This window comes from Scomber japonicus, chromosome 9, assembly GCF_027409825.1.
Source record: "Scomber japonicus isolate fScoJap1 chromosome 9, fScoJap1.pri, whole genome shotgun sequence".
In the NCBI taxonomy this organism is placed as follows: Eukaryota; Metazoa; Chordata; class Actinopteri; order Scombriformes; family Scombridae; genus Scomber; species Scomber japonicus.
The window spans coordinates 32,740,029-32,765,686 of record NC_070586.1 but is presented as its reverse complement, the minus strand read 5'-3'; the positions used below and the strand labels follow the sequence as shown (position 1 = coordinate 32,765,686).

Sequence of the window (25,658 nt, the reverse complement as noted above, 5' to 3'; positions counted from 1 at the left end):
GCCTGGATGAGAGAGAGAGAGAGAGAGAGGTCCAGCGGCTGGGAGCTGGAATAACACTCGACCACCAAACACAAGACAACCGAGCGCCACCAGATCTGATATATCTCCCCTCCTCGGTAGGCTTTTTTCCGAGGGACCCAGGACTGCCAATGCTCCTGTCATTTCTCATGTTACAGAACATCAGTCAAACGGCAGAGACGGTGCCCTTGCGCCGGCCGAGGCTGATTTACAAACATTAGCGGGGAATACAATTACACAGCCCCCCCTCCCTTCTCCTCCTCCTCCTCCTCCGGCCGAGCAGCCCTATGCGGCTTCAGGAGAGATAGGGAGAACGAGTGGGGGTGGTGGTGGTTGTAGTGGAGGTGGAGGGGTAGCTTTCCCCAACCTTATTTTAACGTTTTCTTACAGGAATACAAGCGTATAGCCTGTTAGCATTGTGGTGTATAAATTCAACTTTCAACCCCGGCGGGTTAAGCTAATAGGCTACTACGGGCTTGACATGCTATTTAACGGGACTATATATGTGTATGTTATGGATTATGTGATACCAAACCAAACTGCTCACCTGCCACATTCTCCACACTATCAATTAGACATTTTTTTACGGTGTGTGTATGTGTGTGTGTCAGCGACACAACAGTCCAGCGCCTTTAAGATGTGAAAGCTCGTCTTATTTTTTTTTAACAACTAACTGCTTCTATTAGCGGCACCGACTATAACACGTTCAGTCTGTACACATATTCGCCCGTAAAATGTCCGAGCGGAATGATAAATGTCCACTAAATAAACTTTCCCAATTATATACACACACATACATACACCAAAAAAACTTCAAAACATGCAAATGGTTCAGGACATTTTTTAAAAAGATGTTAAAATGATTTAAAAAAATTGCCTACTGAAAGATGCAGCAGCAACGCACCGGCCGTCGACACAAACCGCATAAAACATTAAGCCGGGGTGAAAAAGTTACAGTCTACGTCCTGGAAGAGAGACTGAGGGGACGCATTAAAAGTTTCCGTACATGTAAGTACGGTGGTGCATGTAGCGGATAATAAAGAGTAAAAACAGCGGAATAAAAAGCTCCCTGCATGTAAACATCAGTGCTGTCCGCGGTGCTGATCCCAGATCGGTCGGTGTGGCCGTACAACACAGAGGCTGTGCTGCTCCGCGGTCGCTCCACCGCTGATCAATGATTGAACTGAACAAAGGCAGAACAGGGGATCAATTTCTAATAACTATCAATGCAAACACCGCTCGCTTTTAGCCTCGCGTTCACCCCAAAACGACATAACACACAGCAGAGTAGAGTGAGAAGACGTACCGCTGGAAAAATAAGCCGAGAAAAAGGTGAGAATAGCACTAACCTGAAGCCGCCGTAGATCAAATTTCTTCCAATATTGAAACATCGATCCTACATCGGCGGCCATCTTGGGGGATATTGAGGAGATTTTTTTCAGCGGCTGCAATAAATATGTGGGCTGGATTCCCCCCTCGTTAAACAGCGTTTACCATCACCGGTCGCACTTTTAGAAAAAAGTCACAAGAGTCCAGCGACAGGTTTGACATTAAGCCTACTAACATGTTTTGAAGTAAGAAGAAGGAGAAGGAAAAAAAAGTAGATGATATAATTTTTTTTTCTTTTTTTTTTTGGCGAAGTGCCCGAGTCTGTGAAAAAAGTAAAGAGCAACTGTATCCGTGCCGCCGTCCCAACATTAACTGGACAATTGCATTTGATTTTTGCTTTTTGCAAAGTTATCAATACTGACGTAAAGCCCCGGGTTGATCAATACCGTCTGGAAAAGGGAAGGAGATGATGATCAGTGGAGTTACAGAAAGGGGGGGTTGTTGGGTGGGGGGGTTTGAATTTAGCCAAGCCTACTTTTTAAGCGTGTTTATTGTTGGAGCACATGGGACAATACAATTATAGAGGCAAAAAGGAGGGCGTTCAAACACTTTATCGACACCAGCTGTATCCTGTTATTCCTGTCAGACTGTCACTTTTTTCCTTCTGATAAAATAATCTCTTTAAGTATTTTATAGGAAATACTATTTTTTCAGCTGTAATATACCTAATGTGAAGTGTATCCTAAGTAAATGCATACATTTAAATGATTTAAGTAGTTTTGTTCATAAGTCTACAATATAAACATTATGGATAGCATGACAAATAGCCTACACATTATTATAGGTCCCCACTTGATCGCATTCAATATTTCATGTTCATATCTTTCCTATAATTTGGAATTTTTCTGGATTCATTTGTACAGATGGTCACAGCCTGTGCAGCTGCATTGATCACTTTTTTATAATGTGCATTCATATTAAGGGAGGAAAAAATGTATGTAAAATTATGCATGCATGCATCATATTTTCAGATTGGAATGAAAAATGTCTATGAAATTGCAATATTTCTAAAAAATGATACGAGCAGAGACAAACTGTCCAGTATTTTCCTTGGTGGAACTTAATCAAGCATGAGTCTGAGCTCTCAGTCTATTTAAAATAACTCACTCCTCTGGTCAGAGGGCACACATACAGTACAGAAGGCTGCTGTGCTGCTACACATTGGTGCCAGGTGCTCCCCCTGCTGACACCACAGTGTTAGAGGCAAGGTTATGTGCAGATGAGCATTGTGTGATTTCCTCCATTAATTATACCATTAGCTATCACTGAACGAAGGTATCCATCAAAACCAATGGTTTAATCCCCCTCCCACCTCCTGGTCACGTACCGCGCCCCCATCCTCACAGTGTACAGTAGCTTCTAGCTGATATCCTTTATGAAAATCAGTCCCAGGTAGGAAAATAATATCCTCATGAGTCATATTTCTAGTACCTCGGGGGACAATGACATATTCCTCTGCCATACTCAGACACCTAAGGGAGAAAGTGAAGGAACATTATTAAAAGTTTTTTTGCTTATTGCATTTTATTTGTGGCTCTGGGGCAAGGCTAAAATGCAGGATTCAAATATAATAAGGAGGATAGTGATGCATCAGAGAACTTGTTGTTCACATTGATATAGAGGATGGTTTGAACAGTAGGAAAAACAGTAAATCTGTCCTCAGTTTGGTGATATTTAATGATGATGACTAATTCCTGACATCATTTTGCAGCATCCATTATTCAAAAATATGTGTTAATGCCTGATATCATTTCAGAAAGATATGGTGACTGTAAAGCACATTTTTTAATTCACTTATTTTTTCTTAATGTATACAGTAAGTCTCTGTGATGCATGTCAGCAGAGGGGTTAAAGGTCAGCTAGGAGTGAAGAATGATGCTGGGACAGATAGAAGTCCTGGTCTAGGATACTTCAGTTATTAAAGACATACAGTACTGTCTCAATGCAATCTTTGACTTTGTCTCTGTGGATAAAAGGACACCCTACTCACAACAACACACTGATTTTTGCCAGCAGATCCAGCTTAGTTTTTGTAATCACATACATTTTCAGATGCCAGATAGGAACACTTTGTTCTGGCTCAACACAGCGCCCATCCAAACTCTGTACAGACCCAGGTGGGGGATTTAAATCCACAATCTCCACCTCCGAAGGCTGGCGCTTTGTCTTTCAGGGCCCCCGAATCCACATTCAAAATGTGCTTAATCTCGTGGCCTCAATCAGTTCTACGGTTCTGAAAATATTCTTGACCTCACGTTCACCGCTGTCATCAACAAAGCACTACGGGCCTCTTCCAGTAACCTTGTCACCCCATTCAAATTAATACATCATGCTGAAAAAGCTTAATCTAAAAAGTAATGCACGCTTACACAAATGAGGACTGTGCGTACAGAGGGTGAACAAGAGGAGAGAAATTACTTAGAGAGAAAGGAAATGATTGTTTTGATGAGGTCACTGGATGGGGGATTTTAAATGACTGTGTTTCTTGGGCAGAATGGCGGAGCGTGTCTTTGAAAATGCTGACAGTGTACTCCATGAAATGCCACTTTGTTGGCGAGTAATAGCAGCTTCATCCAGTTTGCTTGATGATTTTGACAAAGCAGTGGTGGTTGGTCATTAAATACATTTACATTTACTTATATTTTAGATTTCTATATTTAAGATGGTTATATTTTATTTTATGTACATAGAAATTATTCATTAGTTAAAGCTGGCTCTACCTTAACCAGCTGCAGCAGTAAAATGCATCAGAACTAACAATCTATTGATGTCATATATAATATATCAGTCAAAGGCATCATTTATCTGCAGAATAAGTACATTTTCTTTTGATATTCTGGTGCATCTTGCTTATACTACTTGAATGAAGGACATTTACACTTGGAGTATTTTTACTTTACTTTGACCAAAATAAAGAATGTGAGCACTACTTTCACCTTTGTAAAGCACTGCCACCACAGGTTATGGTATACACTCATCATATTAGTCTCCATAGCGAGATTCTGCAACAACTGTAAGACTTATATGTGTATGATAGGACATAATAGAAGACAGTGGTCCCTCAGAAACACTATGACAGTTATCAATGTGGTAGAGCTCATTGATGTACACTCTGACTCTGCCCAGACATAGACTAATCAGGCCTTTACAGTCACACTGTGTAAATGTTTTGTCTATTTTGGTCACTTTTTCAGCATTGAGTATCTATTTTAGTCTTTATATAACCAAACATAGGAGTTAAAACTAAATATTTCTTATGATGGCCTGCCATAATGTGAAAGGTCTCTGCTGACTGAGCAGACATCTGTGTACAACAGCATGACATTAAAGCTGAAAACAGAACCCATTTTGAGTCTTGCGCCTATAAATCGTATGAATTGTTTTCATTTAACGTCACCTGGTAAAACGATTATTTACTCTTAGAGCATGCACTGCTCCAAAAGTGTCCACCTACTTGTCTGCAATGTAATGTGAATGCTGTATGTTAAAGGCTGTATGTTAAAGGCTGTATGTTATTCAGAATATCATGTCAAAGTCTTCACCTTCAGAGTACACACATGTTCTGTGTAGTTCAAGCCAACACAAGGTGACTATGCATCTGCACTTTGACTGTATTAAAAGGAATATTTCTCCTAGTGGGTTATTAGTGGAGCATATAAAGGTTTATTAAAATATTCATTAGAAAATGTGATAATGTCTTGCAATTTTTATGAATAGAAATTATATCAACATAATTAAATACCTCATTTGGTGCATGATGCAGATGAGTTCCCGAGCGAATCTATTGGAACAAAAAAAAAAGGAGCCACAATTCACTAAGAAAATGATTTCCGGAACACTATAGTAAATTAAGTTCTTATTTAAAATTAGATCAGGCAACAAACATAGACACAGCTGTAAGTTAGGCTATATTACTGCTGATAAAAATGAGTGGAAATCTGATGGTGAATGCTGTGGGTTGCTAGCACTACCTACTGGACAAGATAGGTAAATAGACGGAGAGAGCATTAAAGGAGGTGTCTGCAATGTGGACTTGAACTCCACTCTACACATCCTAAATGCTCCTCTGTCTTTGTCGTCAAGTTTTATTACCAATATAGCTGCTGTCACTCTTAGTCAGTTGGAGAAGGTGTTGAACACTTGAAGCATTTGTCGCCATGTCTGCTGTGTAACCTATAGCCCTTATTTCACAGCAGACATGTTGAGTTGTCAAAGTAGGGAAGCATAATATCAAGCTCCTGTAAACATCTACTTGGAATGCAGCTTTAAATGAAAGTTATTAAAGTTACAATTGTGCCATTCAAACATGTTATAAGACGAAAATTCAAAAGATCACCATGATAGGAACAACCCCTCCTCCATCCATCTGCAGTTTCCCTAAATTGCTAACAACAACAACACCACTGTAATTTGGGTGAAATAACCCTTTATCATATCAAACAGTAGAAATCTTCTATTTAACTTTTCGTTAAATGCTTTTCAGACCATTCAAGATTCAGGGCTGTACTCTTCCAGTGACTGGTGTTATACATGATTTACAGTTAAAAAATCAGTAGATATTTTAAAAAGAGATTAGCAGACGCACGCTGGCGGCCTACACGTTACGATGCATGCCACGTAAACACAACGTCCACAGTTCACAGTTCTCAAAGCACACATGTGCTGCATGTCATACCCCATTCTCTCTCCTCTGGTTTCCTGTCATCTCTCAGCTGTCATCGTCTATAACACTTAAAACATTCATTGCAGTGTGTGGTGTAGTTTGCAGTGTTAACTTATAAATGATATATATATACACAAACACATATATAGAGAGAAATGTGTGTCTACCTTCTTTGATTTTTGCCTTTCTATCTAAAACTTTGTCATCTGTTATCACAACAATTTCACCCTCCTTTATGTATTATGTGCAGTGGTAAACTGTTTACTGTCTACTAACTGGTAAAGGACACAAGGCCATGATTTCAAATTGACAACGCATACACAGAGCATGCAGTGTATTGAAAATCATTCAGCAAGCAGATATGTGGCTGTTAAACCTTATAAATGGAGAGCAACGGCGCAAAGGATTGTCAGAGGACAAATAAAAAACACTTGCACTGGCCGTGAAACATGTGTCCCCTCTAATGTTTTCCACTACATGGCATGCTGTTTAAGATTAAGTTTTATTGGGGCTCAGAAAGCATTAGCTAATGGTTCTGTTTATTGCGCTACCAGGAAACACCTCCCCTCCTTACATAGAGTTGGTCTCTGTGAAGCACTAACAGGACAGACGGATGATGGATCCCATCAAGTGCAACTGTCAGTCACAACTGTCCTTGCTGACCCAAAGCTATGTCCTATTGTTATTCTTGGGTCTCACTAATGGGGTATGGGTGTTTGGCTATTATCCCAAAATCTCATGCAGTTTGAACCTTCACAATGGAGTGTAATCGTCTTTACCTGGGTTTCTGCCTAAAGAAGGCATGGAGTATTTATAGCATGCACCATTACAGGGGGGAGAGGGGTCACTATATTTACCCCTTGTTCCTTTGTTTTGAGCCCTGGTCAATCACAAAGCAGCAAAGCTACAGCTTGGTCTCCATCCAGCTAACCACTGAAATATGGTGAGTGGACATGGATGCTGCCTCTCATTGTCAGTGTATTTAATCTTGTTTAGAGTACTAGCACTAGACTGTAAGGAGACATTCTGTTTTTGCTGCATGCTTAATGTGTTTAGATTGTATATTATCCAGTATGTCTTCTACATGTTTGGCATGTTTTGATGAATTATACATCTTGCTCTACTCACACCAATGATAATGAATCAATACGCTCCGAATCAATATGCTTATGGGTGCCGAATACGGATTTAGAAAATCATCAATAGGACAGCTCTCCAGTTGTCCTATTGATGACTTATTGATGATTTTTGTCTAATCGGAGTGATGGAAATTTTAAAAACTGTACGAGTCAGTAATTATATGCAGAGGAGAGGAAAACAGAGGAGAGAAGAGCTGGAAAGAGGAGAAGAGGGAGGGAAACAATGAGAGGACTGTAGAAGAAAGGAAAGGAAAAGGAGAAGGAGAGGAAATAAGTTACGAGAAGGGAATCAAGGAAAGGAAAGGAGAAGACACAAAGAGACAACAGGAGAGCAGAAGCAAAAGGAGGAGGGGAAGAAGAGGAAATAAGCAAGGGAACAAGAAAGGAACAAAGGAAATTAAAGGAAAGGAGGAACAAAGAGGAAAGGAAAAGAAGGAGAGGTAAGGAGAGGAAACAAGAAGAGAGGAGCAACAGGTGTAGGGAACAACCACACATACAGGTTGTGAAAAATGAAGTGAAAAACATATAATTTTGTTTCTGTCGTTCCTTCAAGAACGTGCAGAGAAAGCGCTAATTCTGCCTCACGTCCCACGACTGCACGAATCCTCTTAAAACAAACTAAAGAAATAAATAAAGCTTGAGCCCCAGAGGTTCGGTCCATGAGAGATACACAGGATACAACTGCTCCAGAGCTAATCCACAACAGGGTTAGACAGCAGCTGTCGAGAGGCCCATGAATCCAAGTTATATGATGTCATCGTGCTGCATCCCCCTTACGCTGTTTTTCACACTTCCTTGGCAGTCATGTAAATAGCTCGACATAATCCTTGCCTCCGAGGGATTTCTGATCAAACAGGGCTCAGTGTACCATCCTGTCATCACCCAGGCCCTATAGAATAATCCTTCATGTGATCCTGGGACTGTGAGAGCACGGGCAGCAGACCACACCCTCCCTGGCTTAGTGTGCATTCTCACAAAATTGGAGGCCTGAGTAAATATTTCCATAACAAACTGACAGTGTTCGTAATCCCTCCTAATGAAATGCATGCCCCGGTATAAACTTCGCCTGTCATGCAATTAATGCTCCCACACTTGGTTAAATTTGCTGACCGCTGGCTCGTTATCATAAGCGCATGTGTCACGGTAAAACCGATAATGAGTGAAGCTGAAGCAAAGAGCCAGGTGATGATTGTGCCATTAGTACTGGATCTCATTAGAGCGTCACTGTCGAACCCCACAGTCACCCAAGAAAGCAAAGAAGAAGGCACTTGAGGCCAGTTCCAATGTGTTCACAATGTTTGAGCAGTCCCAGATCCAGGAGTTCAAAGAAGTCAGTACCATTTCAAATGTTTCCTTTTTACGTTGAATTTGAGTATTTTAAACTGGAACTGCTGTAACAGTCAAAGTTCTGCAGGCTTTCACCATCATGGATCAAAACAGAGACGGCTTCATCGACAAGGACGACCTGAGAGGCACATTCGCAGCGATAGGTAACCTCATCTCGTATATATAGATATAGATGTAGGTATATGTACTGTAATACACTTTGGTATTGATTGTACAGTCTTTGAACTCTACTGGGGGGATGGACACCATTCCTCCAAAACATTTTCCCTCATCTGGTATTTTGATGATGGGGGTGGAGAACGCTGTTAAGACGTCAGTCCAAAAATCACCCACAGGTGTTGGACTGGGTTGGGGTCAGGTGACTGTGAAGGACATAGCACATGATTCACATTGTTTTGATTCTCATCAAACCGTTCAGTGACCACTCCGTGTCCTTTGGATGGAAGTATTGTCATCCTAGAAGAGACCATTCCCATCAGGATATAAATGAGGTGATCACTGAGAACAATTTTGATTTACAGTGACCCTTCCCCTTTTAAGGGGACATCTGGAGCCAAACCATGCCAGCAAATGCCTGCCATAGCATAACAGAGCACTGGATCCACTCACTGTATGGTCAGGCATTCAGGCCTGAACCGCTTTCTGGTTGTATGCCACATGCCTAGTTGAGAATAAGTTTAACGATGACTCATCTGACCATATCACTATTTGGCACATTTCTGTAGACCAGTGCCTCTTGTTTCTGCACCACTTAACTCTCAAATGTGTAGTCAACTTTGTAATGAGAGGTTTATGCAATGCAACCCTATTATAATAGGGTTAGGGTTAGACAGTCTGATCACGTCCTGCATTGACATTCTGGGTTTTTTTCCACATTTTTCCTTACATATCACGCTAATGCACGAGCATCACGGTCATCTCATGTGCACTGTGAACCACAATCTCTGACCCTATTTACTGAAGTCACTGTTTCTATTGAAACAGCAGCCAGTTGAGTGGTCTTTGTGACTGATACTCCTACCATCAACAATTAACCCTCTCTCAAAGTCACTTCTTATCCTCTTGCCATCTTGATACAAATTCAGAATAAACCATGTAATAATAATAATAATAATTCTCCACTCATTTATTCAGGTTTTTCCTTTGTCATTCGTCTGTATATGCATGTGTCACAAGATTTTGTGATGCGATAGACTGGTATGTAATCTAATCTAAAGTAATCTAATCTAGCTATTTTGATCATTTCTTGTTCATTTAAGGAATTCCTCCAGCAAAAATGACAAGCGTTTGCTTCTCAAATGTGAAGATGTTAATGTTTTTCTGAGTCTTACAGAGTGGTGGAAGATTCAAATCTATTACTTCGGTAAAAGTAGCAATACCACATTGTAGAAGTTCTCCATTACAAGTATAAGACCTGACCTAAGTAAAACAATTGTAAGCACCAGATAATATTTAAAGTACCGAAAATAAAGATATTAACTGTGCAGAATTTCCCATTACAAAATAATGTATTTTATATTACCTGAATCATGACACAATTAATGTGTAAGCATCACTAATGTCTCAGCTGGTAAAGGTTGGGCTAATCTGAACTACTTTACACACTGCTGGAGAGCTTAATCTACATAAATACATCAGAATTTATGGGTTCAATTTTTTATGCCAATAATCTGAATCTGCTTTCTAGTAACCAATGCTGTCACATAAATGTAATGAAGTAGAGATATAAAGTAGAATAAGAAGAAAATACTTAAATAAAGTACAAATACCTCAAAGATTATACTTTTTACTTAAGTACAGTACTTAGTTACATTCCACCACTGGTTTTATGTGATAATAAATGAAGCATCTTTGAGTTTTGGTTGTTCTGGCAAAATTTCAAATCTTAAATTATGCATCAATGAATCAAGAAAGTAATCAGATTAATCAATAATGAAACTAATTGTTAGTCTTCCATCCGTCTCTAGGCCGTATAAATGTCAAGCAAGAAGAGATTGATGAGATGCTGAAGGAGGCACCAGGCCCAATCAATTTCACAGTTTTTCTTGCCATGTTTGGAGAGAAATTAAAAGGTGAGGGGGATAGCTCTGTGTGTTCTTATTATGCAGATCATCGTTTTTTGTTTTGTTTTTTACTTTAAGGGTTATAGTGGGAGAAAAAAAAGTTACCTCTGTTTTAATGTCCTCATCAACTCAGAGCTGCCTCTCTTCATCTTTAGGCTCTGACCCAGAGGAGACCATCCTTAATGCTTTTAAAGTCTTTGATCCTGAAGGAAATGGAGTATTACAGAAAGACAGGTGAGTAACTGTCTGGTGCATTGATGATATCGAATGAGGTGAAGGCCCAGTCTGATCTTCATCACTGCTTGTCTTCACAGTGTGACAGAGATGCTGACAACCCAAGCAGACAGGTTCACTGCCGAGGAGGTCAGAGCTCTACAGTATTGTATATACAGTATAGTTATTCACTCAGTAACAGAATATTTGTGTTTACCTTTTGCCCATAGGTCGAGCAGATGTTCACAGCATTCCCGCCTGATGTAGCAGGAAACCTGGATTACAAGAACCTGGTCTACGTCATCACACACGGAGAAGAGAAAGAAGAGGATAAAGACTAAATTGATTTTTGTTTGTGCTGACATGTACACGATCACACAGACACAGAGAGCTCCTAATAAAACTTTTCTGCTTTAAGTTTGTTCATATTATTATGCTTCTCATAATGTATACGATTTTATATGAATTACACTATATATGTAGGTATATGTAGTTGCTTGATGTGTAAGGGGTGAATATAAAGATTTATTTGACCACAGGAACGTTCTTTTTCAATGATAGGATATATTTTTGCTGAATGAGTGAGTGAGAAAGAAATTCAGAGTTATTAATAATAACATTAACGATGGCTCCATTCCATTGGTTGTCCTCTATCAGACCCCTGGCACCGGCTCACCTAAATGCAGTGGAGCCATCATTCATGTTAGTAATTCCACCAGTGCTTTTCCTGTCTGCTGTAAAAAGGGTTTATTACACTGATGTTTCACAGTAACCTTCTCCTCTGGAAACTTAATTTAGCCACAGTATGAAGAGAAACTTGATCTCAGTCAATGTAATATAACTGACAAATCACCTACTATACTTAAAGAATTATTTTTTTCAATGATTAGGATGAATGCATGCTACTGGAATAAATATAGCAATATTTACTGCATCATTGCCACCTGTACCTTTGTTCCTAAAAGTTCTGCACATATTTGGCTAGTTCCAGCAGTACTACTATTACTGTTGCAATATCGTAATAGTATTGACATAAAACTAGTATTAGTAGTTTAATAATCAAACTACTGCATAATTACGCTGTAACACAAGGTTATATTGGCACTAACACTCAGTAATAGGAAAAAGCAATCAACATTACATCTCAAGATTACATGTCTATGTAAACAAATAATAGCTGCTCAAATAATTATAAACATTTCTAATATAAAACATTATATTCCTCATTACTGTATTGATTATGACTTTGAAATTAACTAGTGGAGAAATGCCATACTCCCTGCCTCCCTCCCTCCCTCCCTCCCTCTCATACATGCCAAATTTGGGAATTTTAGTTGTAGACAAAATAGGTCATGTTCAAAAAAATTACCAATTAAATACATACATAACTTGACAGTGAAATACATGAAGTGATGAAATAGGAAATAAAAATAAAAATATATCTACCTTGATTAATTGAAGTAAAAAAAAAATTGTTTATTTATTTAAAAAATAAATAAACAAACAATCAAATATATATCCAAATGAATCAGTATATCCCCAAAAGGTTCAGAGTATCTGTTTCTGGTTAGTTTTGTAGTTGTTTTTATGGCGTTTTTCTTACTTATTTCATGTACTACAGGATGACGCTTGACACATGTCTGCAGTGGAAGCGGCTGCTTTCTGAACATGTCAACAGCACTTTCCTCCATGTTTACGCGGTCAAAGTCCTCCTCCATCCAGCACAGCAGGGGGCAGCAGCGGACCAGCTACCCGCAGCTGGCTGTTCAAGGTGCGGCAGAGAAACACTGAGACTGGGCACCATCGCTAGCTGACGGGCTGGCGTTTACATTTTTAGTCCTTGTTTCTCTAAAAAAGCCAACCTTGGATGTAAACAGCCTCCAAAGTGTGATGTCTAACTAGCTTATTAGGTCGTTCGACGTGTCAGCTAGCAGCTAAACGGAAGCAGAACCGCGCCGACATCTTTCACCGAAGCTAATAGCGGATCGCTAATGCTAGGAGAGCTAGCGGGCTAGCTTTTTACTAGCGTGTTAACGGTTAACGCCGAGACCTACATTTGACTGATTTCATTAACGGCGAAGCTGCAATGGCTGATGTTGACAAGCTCAACATAGACAGTATCATCCAACGACTTTTAGAAGGTAAGGAAATGATTAGATATTACCTAGAGACCACTTAAATTATCTGCATGCTAATGTGACAAAAGCGTATAGTAGATAAGTGGCTTCAGCGTATGTTTATCACCGTTCTGTAAAATAACAAGCCGCAGTAACTAGCTTGAGGCTAATTAGTTATTCCTCAAAGTTAAACGTAATTTTCACCTATTTTGTATTTGGGTTGACATTTTAAGCGACAAGGGCACGACTGTACGTGCACGTAGTGAAATACACACCAACACTAACATTGCGCATTCAGTATGCTCTCCTACTGTCCACCATAAATATACTGTTATGTTTACCAACCATTTCCAGTTGTGCGTAACCGTATATATACTTGTTTTTGTCGCTGACTACTTTATTTTATCTTGTTACAGTCAGAGGAGCAAAGCCTGGCAAGAATGTACAGCTGCAGGAGAATGAGATCCGTGGATTATGCCTCAAATCCAGGGAGATATTTCTCAGTCAGCCCATTCTTTTGGAGCTTGAAGCCCCACTCAAGATTTGTGGTAAGCGAGATGTGTATTTATGCAACTCTCAGAAACAACAAAACAACGATGGACCAAAATTGTGCATAGTCTTATGAGAAGCAGGCCTGATTTCATTTTTAAATTTCACCAAAAGGAGATAATGGAAAAGGCATGACTCAAAACTCGCTAGCATATCATTTTCTCCGTGTATTTTCTCTCTTCCTGTAGGTGACATCCATGGGCAATACTATGACCTGCTGAGGCTGTTTGAGTATGGGGGCTTCCCTCCAGAGAGCAACTACCTGTTTCTGGGAGACTATGTGGACAGGGGGAAGCAGTCTCTGGAGACCATTTGTCTTCTGCTGGCCTACAAAATCAAATACCCAGAGAACTTCTTTCTGCTGAGAGGAAACCATGAGTGTGCTTCAATCAACAGAATATATGGTTTCTATGATGAGTGTGAGTAATGCAAATGGAAGCTAAAGACAAAACATGAATTGCAACATCGCTGACTCCAGTTTTGTCTGATGTCCGTTTTATGGTTTAAGTGCACCTAGCAGGACAAACAATGACTGTTCAGTCTTGACACTGGGTCTCTATGGCTGAGTGAGCTGTTTAGAGGAGATTTAAATTTGTGCAATAGCAGAGGAGGAAGTGTTATGAGGTAACCATGAATCTCTTGTTTTAATGTTTTAGGTAAAAGGAGGTACAACATCAAACTCTGGAAGACTTTCACAGATTGTTTTAACTGCCTCCCTATTGCCGCCATTGTTGATGAGAAGATCTTCTGCTGCCATGGGGGTGAGTTCTCTTTTTTAAATCTAAATGCCGTGTATGTACAAATGGATTTTTTTTTACCATGTGTAACTCTGGTTGGGCTTTATGCCAAATGTCCAAAGTAGTCCACCTTTGACGTCAGCTCCTCATTGTCCTTGAGCCATGCTGTCTTTGCAGTTTGCTGACTGACGTCGGCCTCACCCACGTGTGATAGGTAGTGGCCCCTGATATCAGTGTTTATTTGTATTTTACTGCCTTTGTACGCAGGACTGTCACCTGACCTTCAGTCCATGGAGCAGATCAGACGCATCATGCGCCCCACTGATGTTCCAGACCAGGGTCTGCTGTGCGATTTGCTCTGGTCTGATCCAGACAAGGATGTAATGGGCTGGGGGGAGAATGACAGGGGTGTGTCATTTACCTTTGGCTCAGAGGTTGTGGCCAAGTTCCTGCACAAGCATGACCTGGATCTGATCTGTCGCGCCCACCAGGTAATCACAATCACCTCCGTCATTAGAAACAGGACTGTGTGATCTGGCTGGGTGTTGATAGTTCACTGGACACATTGAACATGCAGATACAGTGATACAAGGACAGCAGGACATGACATATACTATGTAAAGAACTGGCACACATACTCTGCACACAAAACTATACTTGTCACTCCTCACATGCTTTTTACAACATACTGTATAATTAATTTGCTTTACAGAGTTTTTGCCCAACTGTTTCATCTGGATGCATTCAGTAGTGTATTTATACTTGGAAGTGTTGTGTTTATTACAGATAAGCTCGTTGTGTAAAATCTTTATGTACAATTTATATGGTGAGATTTTCTGCTATCTGATTTGCAGGTTGTGGAGGATGGATACGAATTTTTCGCGAAGAGGCAGCTTGTGACTTTGTTCTCAGCACCTAACTATTGTGGGGAGTTTGACAACGCTGGTGCCATGATGAGCGTGGATGAGACCCTCATGTGTTCTTTTCAGGTGAGTTGCTTTCATTTTGATTTTAGAATAATATAATTTGCACTTCATATGGTGTTACATAACTTGCATAGTAAGAGGAAAATGTTGATCAATTGAACTATGACTGGACAGCGATAAACTTGATGCTTTGGTTTTGTTTTTTAGCAGAGTAATTCATTTAGAACAATTAAGAATATGAAAATTGGCATCAAAAATGTGCAAAAGGAAGACTTCTTTAGGTGTGTTTTTACAGCAATGTGCAGCTGTCTCATTTTTCTTTTATGATTATTTTTATATTTTATAGATTTTGAAACCAGCTGAGAAGAAGAAGCCCAACGGCAGCCGTCCGGTGACTCCCCCTCGCAATATGGTCACCAAACAAGCCAAGAAATGAAGGGGTGGGGGGGTTACAAATGTCGGGAGTCTCACTCCACTGTTCTGCTTTCGTCTTTCGCATTTGAAGGATTGGTTATCCTTCATGCTGCCAATACTGAAAAGATATCCACTCCTACCAGATGAAAGCAAAATATTTTGTTGTTTTGTCCACAGGGGTAAATTGATATGTCACCATGAAAACCTCAGGTGTTTTGCACTCCATTTTGCAGCTAGTCTTTGCCACATATGACTGTTCAATCAGGAAAAATGTAACAATACGGCTACTTATGCACAGGAATGCCTTGTTTGAAGCTGTGCACAGTTTTTCCAGTTTCTTTCATGTGTTATTCATCTGTCATCTTTTTTCTCACTGTCAATAATGGGTATTAATGGCTATAAAACCAATGGGGGGAAAAGTCACAAACACCTGTTTACTTATGTAAAACCTTATTTACAGTTAATTTACAGTCAATGTCGTAGAACATTGACTCCACACTCTGCATCCTCACATTTTTAAACAAGTCTCGTGCTAAATTAAACCAATAAAGAAGCACTCTTGTAATGTCTAAATCTTTCTAATAAACTTTGACTGTATTTTAGGGGGAAATTTGTATCTGAATGTCATTTGTTCGTAAACTGTTATGCTTTTTAAAAATCACAATACAAAGTGAAATGCAACATTGTAAATTGCAGTGCCTTTTGTTCCCAAAGAACACCTCATGAACAAAGGGGCTCCCATCCGGTAACACCCACAAGGGGGAGACAGACTAGTACAGAGTGGTCTGCTAGAGAAATGGGCAGATGGATAAGAGGTGTGAAATGTATATTAACATTGCCACAAGAATATTTATTTCAGTTTTTTTAGAAATTGGCTGTTTCCTCTACATATTTATCCAGCTTTAATATTACTGTGTTTATTTCGATTTGTCAACTTTGATATTTGGAGTTTAATTGTCGTTAAAACTGTATTATATTACTATTATACATAATAGTATTCACTCCGCGCATTGTTTATCATTTCTCAGGAAGAGGCTGTCTGAAAGCGATATGTCCTTATTAGGAAACGTAGATTGCGTAATGATGCGTGACGTCAGAGTAGTCACAAGACCTCACTCACAGCGGAGTGCGTGAGGCCACAACGTAGAGGGCAGCTGGGCCACATTTTGTTATGTAGCGTCTCCAAGACACAACTGTGCACCATGGCTGCAGAGAAACAGCGTTTACCGGTACTTTGGAGCGGAAGAGGCGACTGTTTACTGTGATATATTTCTTTTATCCTTCAGTTTTCACGGCGCAGGAATAAAAGCTCTCCTGAGGCTGTTGTATTTATAGTATATCAGCGGGAGGCATTGTCTGTGCGTGGCGACTGTTGTCGGCATTGTGTGCTCACGTCGACGCTAAGCTAGCGCGGCTGCTGGCTCGGTTGGTCTGCGTGGTGGGACCTGGTGATGTTGTCCGTGCTGTCGTACGGCAGATTGGTTGCCAGAGCTGTCATCGGCGGACTCTCTCAGACAGACAGCCGCGACTACAGCCTGGTGACTGCGAGCTGCGGTTTCGGCAAGGATTTTCGTAAAGGCATCCTGAAGAAAGGGATGTGCTATGGGGACGACGCGTGCTTCATAGCCCGGCACAGATCCGCGGATGTTTTGGGTAAGCAGCTGGTTCGTTTGCTGTAGAAACATCTAACCAAACAGTGCGACATGCTTCTGTGTAACATTGATAGTGACGGGGAATGGCAGGTCAAAGGTCACCCTGTGTATTTTGAATACTTACATTATTGTTTCATTGGTGTGTAACACTATAAGGGTATTCAGGGTGACCTCTGAGTGATAAGGAGTGCTTTCACTTGGACTTACACACTACGAACTTCATTGCCCATAAGTTATTTTGCTTTTGCTGTGTTTGCATGCATCGCCATAACCCCTGCTGCATCTTATATTCTATAAGCATGCCTGACCCTGAATCTGTCCTTGGTTTTTTGTGTGTGTGCAGTTCAAATCTCTATATAATAAATATTTTAGAATATAAAAATTGAGGGTTGATTAACAGCACTCCGCTCAGAGGCCTTGGTTTCTATGGAGTGAACCTGTTACTTAACACCCCTGCAGGACTGTGCAGCTCCACTCAATGTGTCCGCTCATGCACACTTAGCTAATCGATAAGCACAAGAAAATAGAGAAATCAGGACATCCTTTTACCAAGTCAGGTTATATTTAGGGGTTTGATTAATTGCAAAGCAGGCCAGTGTGCCTCTGTTCTGGCACAGGCTGAGGAGACTGTTAGGGACCATCCATGTATGGTCAGCGGAGCAGATGTCTATGTCCCTTCCTTTCTAGGAAAATCTTGGACCTGGCCAAGTACTCCTATGAGAACAAGCACTTACTAACATACAAAACAGAGCTGTTGCTATTGAAAGACTGTCACAGGCTCCAGTGGAAGATTTAATGCATTTTGAGGATGGCAGACTTGAAGCCAGAATATCAGTGGGCTTAAAATGCACTGAAATACTGTGAATAACATCTAGCAATGTTAAATTATGTAATTTCTGTATTTGATTAAATAGTCTGTTTAACATTATCACAATTAACTGAAATGATAGGTCAAAGGTGAATTCCTGATAAATGTATACAAATATTCTGTGACATTTCCTTGATTTCTTGAACAGCGTCTTGTTTCTATACTGGATGTCCATTATTGCATCTTGGTGAAAGTCTCCATTGTTACTCCTCATTGTGCAGCTGCATGTCATTGTTCTTGTGTCTAGCAAGATCCTGAATTGTGCAGTAAGTCTGAGAAATGTTGAAAATGGTTATTTTACTTCTCTAAACCTATGCTGTCTCAAGAGGAAAAATGTGTGCCCTGGTGTGGTTTTAAAGAAGCAACGTCATGTACAAAACAAAATCTTATCTTGGATCTCAACAACACATGTGTTTCTAGGTGTGGCAGATGGAGTAGGTGGTTGGCGGGACTATGGCGTGGATCCGTCGCAGTTTTCGGGTACGCTGATGAAAACGTGCGAGAGACTGGTGAAAGAAGGACGCTTCGTTCCCAGCAACCCTGTGGGAGTCCTCACGACCAGCTACTATGAGCTGCTGCAGAACAAAGTGCCACTACTAGGTGAGTGCACCCACTGGAAATGCAGTCAGTGTCTATGCCCACTTCAGCTGCTTCTAAAGGCGCATTAAAGTAATCTGGACTCTATCAGTGCATTATAACAATACTGTTGCTGTCGATCAACATTTCTGCTCCTGGCCAGTGTTTGGAAGAAGCGCCACCTAGCTCACTTAACTAATTCAGGGGCGTGCCATGCGCTCTGCTGGACAGCATAGTTCAACCTATACAATGGGAAAGCTGTGTTTGTCAATGAAATGTTACCTTTTTTCATATGGTTTGGATTTGAGTACACCATTTAGAGCTAGGTTGTTTGTTTAGGTCGGTTCAGTTTAGTGGTCGGCTGGATGGTAGATTTTTGCATCGTGAGTCAGAGAACAGCCAGATCCCATTAAGAAGTTCTGGGAATGTCCCAAGTCCCAGCCTGCCCCATGCAGTATCCTTCCACAATCCCTTTCCTCCTTCGTTCCACTTTCCCAAAAAAAAAGATACAACATCAGACAACAAATGTTTCAGAAACAGATCTTTGTCTCCTTTGAGCGTCAGTACTTTTCCACCCCGTTATCACATGTGTGGCAGGGGGAACAACACGGTATTGTGTTGTTCCTTCAAGGCAGAGGGAATGTTCTTGAGGACGACAGTGTGTGCTGCTGGAGAGAAAACACAAGAGAAAGGGAGTGAGTCACCGTTGCGTGAGGGGGTTTTGAAGGTTGATCCCAAAGAGCATATTTCGGTGTGCCAGATGAATCAGCAGCAGGGTGTGGCCGCACGCTGTCCGACTGCTCCACCAGCTCATGTTTCCTCTGCATCTCCCAGATGGTGGAACTCCAAAAATTCTTACAACCGCTGTGCTGATTGTGGCACGTCAAGTTTGTGTATTCAAGCGAACCCCATTAATCAGCCTCCCAAACGCACATTAGATGCTAGCAATTCCATAAACATCAGGTCATTTCCAAGCAGTGCAGCTGTGGAAAGTCAAGAGGAAAAGACAGTTTTTAGTGTGCTCACAGCTTTGTGTTTATCCAGGCACTTTTATATAAATTATGTACTAAAATAGAAAATCTGAACCACAAATGTCACAAGATTTCTTCATTATCGACCTTTTCAAAGAATACATTTTTTAGCTTGTCATAGTAGGAAAAACACAGGTCCACATTATAAAATTAATGATGGCTAAATTCTATTTAGCTGCCTCAGTTTCAGAGTCCTGCTATTGTGCATGCTGTCACACTGTCATGGCAACATCTGACCAGAACAGAGGCGCTGCTAATGATATTAGTTACACCTGGGCTTTTCCTACCATGACATGTTTATGTCTGCTGTGAAAAAAGCCCATTACAGGAAACAAATCACAGCCGCTTGTGACAAAATATTTTTGCCACAGTATTTGCTGCTAAACATAAATTACCCACTACGGCTTGCTCGTGAAATATCTTGTTCTGCAGCTTGTCATGGATGTAACCAGCAGTAACTGCATGAAAATACTGCCAGACACATTTGTTTGTTCTGAACCAACTTGACTGAAATTGTAATCCAGCCTATTTGCATTTTATGTGTCAGGTACTGAAAAACATTGCTTAAAATTTGCATTGAAATTAAAGTTAACATGCTCTGTGTATGTGTGTGTGTGTGTCTACAGGCAGCAGCACAGCCTGCATTGTGGTGTTGGACCGCCAGAGTCACCGGCTGCACACAGCCAATCTGGGAGACTCAGGCTTCCTGGTGGTTCGGGGAGGGGAGGTGGTTCACCGCTCTGATGAACAGCAACACTACTTCAACACACCCTTCCAGCTGTCCATCGTTCCCCCTGGGGCCGAGGGGGCCGTCCTCAGCGACAGGTGAGACATTCATGTGCACACTGTCTGTCACACACCTGAAACTGGTTTGTTGATGATTGTACATGCTGCATATGGAGGTTTGTACTTCACTAGAGTGTCAGATGAATACGTAAACTAGTTTTGAGATCATCTGTGTTTTGTACAGCTGAATTCAGATGACACGCAGACATAATAAAGTCGTTAAGCCTCACTGTGCTTCCACAGAGACACAGCGTGCTGCAGAACATTTTGTCATTTGCAGCAGTGTTTTGTGAATGTACTGACTGTCCTGTGCTCAGCTGTAGTGCAACAGGGTGTCAGAGTCCACATGCTGCAGTGTCTCATTACTGCAGTGTGCCAAGCAGCAGCACAGTAGATGTCAGTAGACTTCAGGGCGGGCGTTGGATGTTTGCCAAGCTTTCCCTCTTACCCGGGTCAAAGTCTGTGTGGGCTAATAGGCAAACTGAGTCCACAGCCAATCCTTCACCAGCAGGCTCAGCCACCTTTTCACTCCCTCAGTCTTAAACCAGGCAGATTATTTTGAGCCTTTTTTAAAGTGTTTTTTCAAAAAGTGGCGGAAGATGAGCCACAGATGAACCTGAACTGCATGTCATCAAGGGCACAGTATCAAAGTGTTTTATTTTTATATCTTGCAAATTACCTGAATTCAGTCTAATCCAACCCACTATAAATTCTAGTTGATATCGTGGCTTTAATGTGGTTCTTGAAATGACACTTCATTTGTGCGTTTTAGGCATTTAGTTGAAGGATTTACCCAGAGTGATTTATACTGAGTGCAACAGCAGATTAAGCTTCCAATCCTAGATCATTAACATAGCAACCAATAGAAAAGAGTGCACGGGTCAAAGCTGAAGTACTCTAAGGTTCTTTTTTAAAAAATCAATTATTTTTAACTCTTAGTATCCACTTAATTACTGTTTGCAACAAGTGCAACATTGCTTGCCCATGAATGAGCTCATCCTCCAGCATGGTCATCAGACATGAGAAAAACATTGCTGTCTCATAACATGGCTTTTGCATGGCTATAAGCATGTGCATTTTACTTTAGATTAAAGAGAGTTTGTCCTTGTTAGCATATTTGTGGCTCTTCAAAAAGTGGTTTTAAAAAAGGTTCTGTGAGATCCAGGGCATCAGATGAACTGAACAGACTGTCCCTGGAGGCTTGCTTTGGCTCAGTGTGATATGATGCAGTACAGACAGTTTGTAATTTGGCGCCTTCCAAGAAGTGAACTTGACACTGGCAGACTAACTTGGTTCTTTCCCTCGTGTATTTGTAGCACCCATGGTCATAATGGCTGCACCTCATGGGGAATTAATTGGTCCAGGGTGTCCTTTCAAAAAATCTGGTGTGATGATTTATCCCCATCCTGGACATGTGATGAAGTTTCTGTCATGGGTAGCCAAGGTGAAATATGAGTAGCAATTTGGATTCCAGCCTCATCATTTTTGTCAGTACATTTTCCCACCCAGTAGAGTAATCTGCAGTAATCAGCGTGGATTCCTTGAGTAGAGGAAAGCTGGGTTAGAAGGTCCAGATTATTCTGTCAGGTGCAGATTTCCTGTACGGGGGCGCAGGAGACAGACAAAAGGCTTAAATGTGATAAATTAATACGGTCACAACCTTGTTGATGCTAGACTTAATTTCTATTTTTAGTGTTCACTATGAGACAAGATAAGTTAAAAATCTGAATCACTTAAACTACTACAATCATTGCATGCAGTGAATTTACTGTGTGTTTGTATGTGTGTGTCTGCAGCCCTGATGCCGCAGACAGCTCTTCCTTCGACGTCCAGCTGGGTGACATCATCCTTACAGCCTCCGATGGGCTCTTTGACAACATGCCTGACTACATGATCCTGCAAGAGCTGAAGAAGCTCAAAGTAAGTCATGCTGAGTCTCAAACAGATTTGCAGACATTCGTGAAATCTGAAATGCTTTGTTTGGAATATAAAGTTCAAGCCAGCTTTGTTTTACTCCTCAGAACACAAACTATGAGAGCATCCAGCAGACTGCCCGGAGCATTGCAGAGCAGGCCCACGTTCTGGCGTATGACCCCAACTACATGTCGCCTTTTGCACAGTTTGCCTGTGACAACGGACTGAATGTAAGAGGTAAGTGTCTCAGTTTTACATACAGCACGAAGAAACTGAAGCTTATGACCTGATGTGAGGTTCTTTTAGACTGAAGAAGAACAGCATACAGTATTAATACTTTGACCAGCACCATCCTAATTCTCTGTGCTTCTTTGCTTTCTGTCCAGGAGGAAAGCCAGATGACATCACAGTGCTGCTCTCCATAGTGGCAGAATACACTGACTAGGGTCTGTGTGACTGTGACTTGGGGGGCCTCTGCAGGTGATGGACTGCTTTGATTCCTGCTGGCCAGGATGAAGGACTGATGTTGGATGCTTCCCCCGCATCCCCTGGCTCCACTCTGCCTCAAACCCCAGCTGACCATCACTCCCTTCAACCTGACCACTAACCCTACTCCAAAAAAAACTCCTACATGTCCACTTCTCTGTTATTATGTGCATCAGAGAGTGGCAGAATAAAAAGGAATGGAGGACTCTTGGCCAGGCTGCAGTGCTGGCATCTTGCCACTGTTCCAGTCTCACTGGATAATCCTATTGTCCGGGATAAGCAGTCATTGGGCACGTTGTTGATGGGGAGGATGATGATAAGTAGTCTTTCTCTGAGTGGTTTGGGCATGGAGGAGGTCGAGATTCAGAGATGGGGCAGATATAGCCAGCAGGCGCGAGGCGTTCGACTGTTAAAGCAGCCCCATGCTGGGCTGCCAGAATGGAAAGATTCAGTCCATCAGTAGTGTCAAGAAGGGAACTGCACAGGAAACAGCAGCATTAGGGCTGAATAAATGGCCTGCTTTGTGCAAACGGATGTTCCTGATGATACAGTGATAGTTAGAAAAAAGGGCCTGGAACCTTGTAAGTGGGGGCATGGAGTATATGTTTGATAATATGATGTGACTGGTGTGCTGTTCTGGGATGTTTTGTTGAGTGTTTGCGAAAGAAGTAGTGTATGTGACGTTTATACATTTTGTGTTTTAGTTTCTTGGGGCAAATTGATCCAATAAGATTTTATGAAGAGTGGCAGCTGCCTTTTCCATACCAGTGCGAATCTTGCACACATTTTGTTACTTTGTGGCTGTTAGAAAGAGGCTTATAGTTCAAAAGCTTCTCAAAATATATATTGTGTCAAACTAATGCCCCCCCCTCCCCTTTAATCTCACAGCTGCTGCTGAAGTCTTGATTGTGATTACATGTGATGTGAGAATGAATGTGTGTATGCGTGATGAATGCACTCATGTCAGTGCATCTATTGTGAGTAGTATCAATGTATGTGAAGGTGACAGACTTCTCCATATTCACTGGGCTGAATTGGTCTCATAGCCTTAAACGCACAAAGCTTAAGAAGCATATCTGAAAAGAAAGCGCAACACAGTGGAAGTTGGTCATGTGACCAAATGTATTTTTGTAATGTCTTTGTTCATTGGGATTGTTTTGAATTCTCTGGACTGTTCACCACATCAGAGTAGCTTTAGAAACTGTTCTTCACAATCAGAGTTTCCCTTTCTCCTTTCTTCCTTTCCTCCCCTGCTATAAAGCTCCAAATGACACATTCAAAAGTCAGGTCACGGCAGGTTTCATGTGAAAAATGGTCGCCATGTGGCTTTTCCATCACTACAGATTTGCACTCTGAATTTACCAAAACTTTCACCCACATATAAAAAATATTTCTTAGTAAAGTCTGTATTTTGTGTAATGTTACAATGATGTGCCTTGTATCGGGTGTTGTTGATACTGGCAAACATAATTCCTTAAACCCCTCCTACTATGTGCCAGGTACTGAGCACAAAGCCTGAAACTGTTAACTAGCCATGAGAGTTAAAAACAGCTTTCCCATCATGCCCTGCTGTCTTAACACGAGACCTCTTCACCTACAGTTTGTTCAACCGTTTTTCTCCCGAAATCTGCTTTTGCGCACTCAGTCAGGAGCCGAGAATTAGTGATAAAGCCATCTCACGCTTAGAAAATCCTCCCTGTGGATCCTCAGATCACTGTTTACAATCTGCACTATCTAATGAATGGACTGTTTCCCTGCTTTATCTGACATGTTCACACTGGAAGACTGCAGTGTCAGGTATCCATTTGAAATGGGGCTAATGGGCTTAGGTGCAGTCAATGGTCAAAATGTGAGTTTATAGCATTATAGCACTGAGGACAATCTAAGCAGCCTTAACTATATTACAAAGCAATTCTCCCAGTCAGATGGTACTGCCACTGTGGGCTCTGGTTTCCTGCTTCCTGACTCTCACCTGCCCTCACTCTCTTCCCTGTCATCTCTCATCTACTTCATCTTCCTCTTCCAAACAAACTTTGTTACAACCAGAGCATGTGTCTCATAAAAATATTGGGTGTACAGTTCAATGGAGATTGAAGCTCTGTGAAAAAGCATTTTCAAATCTGAACAATATTTAAATAAAGAGTTTAGTATTTATTATCCTGTTGTATTTGATGGCTGTGATGTGAGTGTTTGATTAGAATGTTATCTGGCATGTTTGAATATTGAACAATATGCTTCAGAGGCGTGCTCCCCACAGGTGCGAGCTGGATGCCTTCCGGGTAGAATTTTGCCATGAAGTTATTATCACCTTCAGCTCTGCATCTAGTGAGTTTACCTTACTAAACTGAGGATGTTGTGCAGGCAAGCGAAAAGATAGGCTCAAGAACACGATGTACGATTTGTGTGTGTTACTCCCACATTCCTCAAGCATCAGGCAGACTACTGTTAGTGTCAACAGACAGGTGTGGCCAAAGTCATGTTATTGTAGACAAGACCAAATAGTCATTTTCTCCCCACATACTATGACTAATGCACTCTCCCCACTGACACACCAAAACAAATTCATTGATACATTCTCTGATGATTATAAACAATCTCTTGTATTTCCAAATGATCATGGGAGAAACGTGACACTTTGTAAACAGTTAAACAAGTAAAGCAAAATTATAGCTATAAAAACATGCTTAAAAACTACTTGAATCGCAAAATACATTAAATATAAATGAATTTATTCATCCAAACTACAGTTTATAATGTTGTGGCTGACTAT

General features: G+C 41.0%; 4 protein-coding genes across 5 annotated transcripts in view; 3 read left to right on the top strand and 1 right to left on the bottom strand.

The window, feature by feature from the left end:
• Nucleotides 1–1,826, bottom strand: part of cux2b (cut-like homeobox 2b) — a 93,045-nt gene extending 91,219 nt beyond the window's left edge. Inside the window, exon 1 of the mRNA XM_053326246.1 lies at nt 1,368–1,826. Coding sequence (XP_053182221.1) covers nt 1,368–1,430 — 63 coding nt within the window. The 5' untranslated portion in view covers nt 1,431–1,826. The remainder of the gene's footprint in view (nt 1–1,367) is intronic.
• On the top strand, nt 1,291–11,227 carry myl2b (myosin, light chain 2b, regulatory, cardiac, slow). Of its 2 annotated transcripts, none has more exons than XM_053326241.1 (7): nt 1,291–1,350; nt 8,450–8,539; nt 8,624–8,699; nt 10,524–10,628; nt 10,775–10,853; nt 10,934–10,982; nt 11,063–11,221. In XM_053326241.1, exons 2-7 carry the CDS (start codon nt 8,504–8,506, stop codon nt 11,171–11,173), a joined length of 456 nt encoding a protein of 151 aa, XP_053182216.1. In that variant the 5' UTR covers nt 1,291–1,350; nt 8,450–8,503; the 3' UTR covers nt 11,174–11,221. The 2 variants fall into 2 exon arrangements, with proteins under 2 accessions (XP_053182216.1, XP_053182215.1); XM_053326240.1 differs by lacking the exon at nt 1,291–1,350 and adding an exon at nt 6,960–7,013 and having other exon boundaries at nt 11,063–11,227.
• Nucleotides 11,228–12,614: 1,387 nt separating this feature from the next.
• On the top strand, nt 12,615–16,256 carry ppp1cc (protein phosphatase 1, catalytic subunit, gamma isozyme). The gene is made up of 7 exons (XM_053325145.1): nt 12,615–12,973; nt 13,366–13,497; nt 13,687–13,917; nt 14,155–14,259; nt 14,503–14,726; nt 15,090–15,224; nt 15,508–16,256. The coding sequence occupies exons 1-7, from the start codon at nt 12,919–12,921 to the stop codon at nt 15,595–15,597; spliced, it is 972 nt and encodes a 323-aa protein (XP_053181120.1). The 5' UTR covers nt 12,615–12,918; the 3' UTR covers nt 15,598–16,256.
• A 459-nt stretch (nt 16,257–16,715) lies between these two features.
• Nucleotides 16,716–25,045, top strand: pptc7a (protein phosphatase targeting COQ7 a). Its single transcript, XM_053325652.1, has 6 exons — nt 16,716–17,228; nt 18,516–18,695; nt 20,329–20,527; nt 22,285–22,408; nt 22,510–22,639; nt 22,789–25,045. The coding sequence occupies exons 1-6, from the start codon at nt 17,027–17,029 to the stop codon at nt 22,845–22,847; spliced, it is 894 nt and encodes a 297-aa protein (XP_053181627.1). The 5' UTR covers nt 16,716–17,026; the 3' UTR covers nt 22,848–25,045.
• Nucleotides 25,046–25,658: the final 613 nt, after the last annotated feature.